The sequence below is a fragment of the Apis dorsata genome, unplaced genomic scaffold (genome assembly GCF_000469605.1).
Source record: "Apis dorsata unplaced genomic scaffold, Apis dorsata 1.3 scaffold_137, whole genome shotgun sequence".
Classification (NCBI taxonomy): Eukaryota; Metazoa; Arthropoda; class Insecta; order Hymenoptera; family Apidae; genus Apis; species Apis dorsata.
The window spans coordinates 297,166-302,185 of NW_006263429.1; the positions used below are offsets into that span (position 1 = coordinate 297,166).

Consider the following 5,020-nt stretch of genomic DNA (forward strand, 5'->3'; position numbering starts at 1 on the left):
AACGAGTTATGAAAGATCGACTGAGCAAGGGTTGTGTTTCCGGTGTTGCAGGATGCACGCGGTTGGATTGCACTCGGCGCTGGCCATCAAGCGTCAGAGAAAGCGACGGGACGAGCAGCGTCGTGCCCGCGAGCGGCGCTATAGCGCGCAATCGGGCGAGAGCGGTCTCACGTCGCCGAGGGCATCTACCGGTTCCTTGGATCATCAGCCGAGGCACCACAAGGCCGGCCACTCGAGTCGCTCGGCCGGCCAGGGTATGTTGGACTCGAAGGTAGTCACGTCGGTGGGGATGCTTCACATAGGCGTCGTTTTCCTCGTTTTCGGCGCTTTCCTCTTAATGAGCGGTCTCCTGCCGGGCGACCTCGCACGTTGGGGCACGAAAGCGTCGGGCGGTTGGTGGAACGAGTTGGTCGCAATAGGCCTGTTCGCCATCGTGTTCGGCATATTCCTGATCGTGTTGAATAAAGTGATCGCCAAAAGAGAGGAGAACGACTTGGAGGAGTACGTGCAGAGGCAGTTGACCAGGTCCAAGTCCGGGCACAGGTTGGAAAGAGACGCGGAGACAGGCGGTTTGACCACGAAACAAGCGAAGAGGGCGAAGCAAATGCTGCAACAGCAGCAAGAGCAGCAGATAGACTCGATCGAGACGCACAACGAGAAGAACCCCGACTCCCCACCCAGGAGCCCACCGCCTGCTTACTCCCCTCCTGCGATGAACGGCGATCACCAGGCCGTCCAGTCGTCCCTTTACCTCGAACAGATAACCGAGGAGGAGATCATCAGCGATCGCGTGGAAACCTCGACAACCAACAGCTTGAGTCCCGGCTCGCCCAGCGAGACCAGGGAATTGTTGCAGAATCCTCGTTACTCGAAGCAGAATGGAAACCCTCAGCAGATTCATCGGTCGCTCTACGTGTCCAGGATCTAGACACTCTGGAGGGAGGGGTATAGTTATAGCCTGATCTGGCTCGAATGTTTAATTAAAGGATCGCGAGGATCTCGTACGTATTGAGAGGGGAAAGGATCGTCATGATGATTGTGGAGATGATGACGAGGTATTTTGAAGAAAAAGAAAAAAAGATGGAATCGTCTGATTGATCGGTTTTCTTTGGAACGTGATTATCGATTATCGGTAATATAGGTCGATAATTTTTTTTTTTGAACTTATCGAGATATCGTCGAGATCTCTCAACAGTAATAGCCGTTTAAAACGTAACCTTTATCCGAGAATTTCGCGTTTAATTTAACTTTCCATACGAGTTTCCAATTAAGAAGGCAATCCTTCGCAAAGACGAGGAGGAAGTTGGCTTTAATTGTTCGCAGGAGAAAATTTTGATTGAAATGGGACCAAAGTTTCTTTGCAATCGTTACATTTCATTTAAAATCAATGTAAAACAAATGTAAAAAATCGTTGATCGAACAATTTTTCAAAATTTGAATATCGTCATCGATTGATACCGATGATCGATAAATCGACACGGTTCACATTTATTTCGAGAGATCCTAGATGGCGGAATCAAAATCCGCCATGAAGTGAGCAATTTACGATCGAGATCATCTCGACGAAAGTGTAAATCCGAGTTGTCGAACATTTCGTCTGTGTTAATTTCGATCCAAGCCTTTTTATCTGTTCGAAAGTTTCGTATTGTCGCAATAGTTTCTCCGTGTTTTATTCATTATTCTATTCGAGGATCGAACTCGACCAATTTCCTGCGAGGAAATCCGATAGAAACGATATCGAGTCTCTCTCGTCAAGGACAACAAGTTCCTTTTGTGCTTGTTACGTTAGGAAAAGTTGGACACTTCCTCCTTGGACACCCAGTAGAAAATCAATTTCCTCGACGAATTACATTGGCATTGTTGATTATGAGGAGAGCTCGATCGAGATTTCGATAGTTTCAGTTCAGAATCGTGGAAATAACGATGATACGCGTGTATTTCTTTTTTTTTTTAACGCTTTACAAAGTTTAAAGATGAGTTTATGCTTGTTCAGTATCAACGCGAGGAGATGAAAAATATCGAAGAGGGGAAAGTCGAACAAAAGAGAAAGTAAACAATTGAGAGATGGGTAAAATTTGCTTACTTGAAGCAACGAAAGAAAGAATTTCATTGAATTTGTGGGTTTTATATATATGGGTAAGTAAATGATACTCTCATCTTATTGAAAAATTTGAAGAACGAAATAACACATCGAATGTATTAAAAATTAAGAAATTTGATTCTTTTTTAAATTAATAACACGTTAAATTAATTTGTAGAGTCATTTCTATTCTCATTACTCTCGAATGCAATCGAGATCACTCGGTATGATGCGAAATACGAACAAGTGTAAACCCACCTTAAGAGTGAAATCTTCCGTGACGATATTCGAAATTCGCGATAAGATTGCGAGTGAAATGGGAAAACTTTTCGTCCATTAAAGCTTCCGGTTAGAAATGACGATTTCTTTCTTTTTTCTTTCTTTTTTCCTCTCCTTCATCTCTCTTTATCTCGAGAGAGAAAAAAACTTTAGAGAAAGTTCGTAAAAGTTCTCGATCAAAACCTCGATTTAATCCTCGTTAAGAGTGTTAAAGTAAGCGCGATAGAAGAATCGGTCGAGCTGGAAGAAATTTTTCCGAATTCTCGATATATCGCGTGGAAATAATATCGAGGATATTCCAGGATCGTTCGTGGATTTACCGCGTGCAAAGGAAGTCGCCTTTTAGGCGAGAAAATATGTGGAATGAAATATTGGAAAGTATTGGAGAGGGAGGAGAAGAGGGGTCGTTGAAAAAGGAAGTTGAATCGACTTGAAAAATATATATAAAAAAAAAAAAAAAAATCATGCACTCAAGGACCAAGATATAATTAATTCGAAGGTTAATTCTCGAGGTAGACAATTTTAAGGAAGATTATCGCGGAAAATGGCGGATTCTGAATGGAGGGAATGTATGACGTACAAGATAATCGTAATGACTGACGATTTCTCTTCGGTAGAATATCAGTGAAATATCAATGGATTAAATTCATCTGGTTAATCATAATCTATATCTGAGAATTTGATTTAATAGATTCGTAAGAAATGATACGAAGGTCTCTTCGACGCCAACATATTCATTACTGTTTAAAATGTAAATTCTTAAGAGGAAACGGACCCGATTTTCGGGACTAAAGGGCCCTTTTTTCGGGGTCCCCGATTTAATTTTAGCTCGATTCATTCGAGATGAAATATGTCCTTTAACGTTTAAGAAAGTTAAGAAAGAAAGTGTCCCGAGTATCGATGCTCTGATATCAGTCATTGTTACGTATGCAAATTTATAAGTGATTTGATGTGGAAGGAGAAAAAAGATCGTTTCTGCTTCGCAATTTTTAATTAAAAATTTCTTTACCCGAGTTTCGTTCTTATCGGGTTTTATATAATCGAATAATGGAGTTTTTAACGTGGTTCTAAATTTAATAACAACTTTTTTTTATCTCGTATAATATCTTGGTAATTTTATTTCATCATCATCTCTCTCTCTTTCTCTCTCTCTCTCTCTGCGTTTGACACGTTTTATCTTTTTCTACTTTTATTCTTCGAAGTATTTTTCTCAATCTTGCGTAACATTTCCATTTTTGTAAATACGAATGAAATATGTCATCTGTTTCATCAGATTTTTCTTTTCTTTTCTTTTTTCCATTTATTCATTTTCTCGATTTATCGAACACAATATGAATTAATAAGTTCGATTTTTATCGTATCTGTGTATACGAAAACAATTGTACAAATTGTCTTTTTTTTCTTTTTTTTTTTTTTTTATCAGATTGTAATCAATTAACCAAAAACGATAATTAATGGGAGGATATACAATTTGTCGCTCTTCGATTTTCATTCTTTAAAATTGCGTTCCAATTTCGCATTCGATTGCATTGCAACCAAACATTCCATTCGAATTAACTTACAAAGTCTTTAATAGCTTTAAATCGTCGAATTTTACGATTTACTCGCGAAAGAATAATCGAATTTGTAGGGAATTTAAATAGAATATCTAGTCGAGAGAAAATATTTGATCGTAGAGAATATCTTGAATCTCGAGCAATTTTTGATTTTGAAGAAATTTAGTCCAGAAATAATACAAATTTTCTATTGCGTTTCTAAAAAAAAAATTTTTTTCTTTTTCCTTTCCTAAAAATGTCAGTCGCTTAAGGCCACTAAGACGCTCTTTCCATCACGTTATTTACTATCTACTTATTTACTTGTCTCTCCTCTACGCCTTACGAGGATTTAAGAAACGAGATTTCGCCTTAAAAAGCGACTAAGGATAAAGAGTAAGAGTATATACTTAACACATTCGAGGTCAGTGAGTACACAGTATTTCGCAGGATGATACAAAAACTTTATAAAATATAAAAATACTTTGCTGAATAAAATAAAATAATCTGGAATACTGGATCTTATTTTTCGTATATTTTTTTATTTGAACAAAAATGTTTATTGCCAATGTAAAGCAAATTGATTTTAAAATAAAATAAATAACACGCAAAGATAATAAAATGAAAAATTCTTTTCTATTATTATTTACATTGGTATTTTATAATTTAAAGATATATATTATTACATTCTAATTCAGTTTTACATTACAAAATCCGTTAAATAAGAAAGTACAAAATTATATTAAGTACAAATGATGACACCTATATTTAATAGATTAAAATTCACCCTTTGCCTTATAACATCGAATTACGTTCGATATATTATTATCGATCAATATCAATAAATAGAAATTAACCTCTTTGATACGATCATCGAATAAACACGCACGAACGTCGGCTTTAGTATTTAATGTACGCGGCAAGCGAATGTATCGAAGAGATTAAATTATTAAATTAAAAGAATATATTTGTAGCGATAATACAAACCAAAGTAAAAAACCAAATGATGGTCAAGTCCCTTGGAATTTATCCTAAAATCCTGACCTCGAATTGGTTAATATCCAAAGTGAGAGAAAAGACTGCGAGACGAGTTAAAAAAAAAAAAAAAAAAAAAAAAAAAAAAAAAAAA

The 5,020-nt window shown here is 37.1% G+C and overlaps 1 protein-coding gene across 2 annotated transcripts in view; it reads left to right on the forward strand.

Annotated features, from left to right (window-relative positions):
* LOC102679614 overlaps window positions 1–5,020 on the forward strand; it is a 53,607-nt gene that overhangs the window by 29,822 nt on the left and 18,765 nt on the right. Inside the window, exon 2 of one of the 2 annotated variants that reach the window (XM_006613199.2) lies at window positions 52–1,080. The exons of the other annotated variant lie outside the window; for it this stretch is intronic. Within the exon in view, the coding sequence (XP_006613262.1) occupies window positions 53–928 (876 nt within the window). The 5' untranslated portion in view covers window position 52 and the 3' untranslated portion in view covers window positions 929–1,080. Of the gene's footprint in view, window positions 1–51; window positions 1,081–5,020 lie in introns of those variants that run through there. 2 annotated transcript variants of the gene reach the window in all.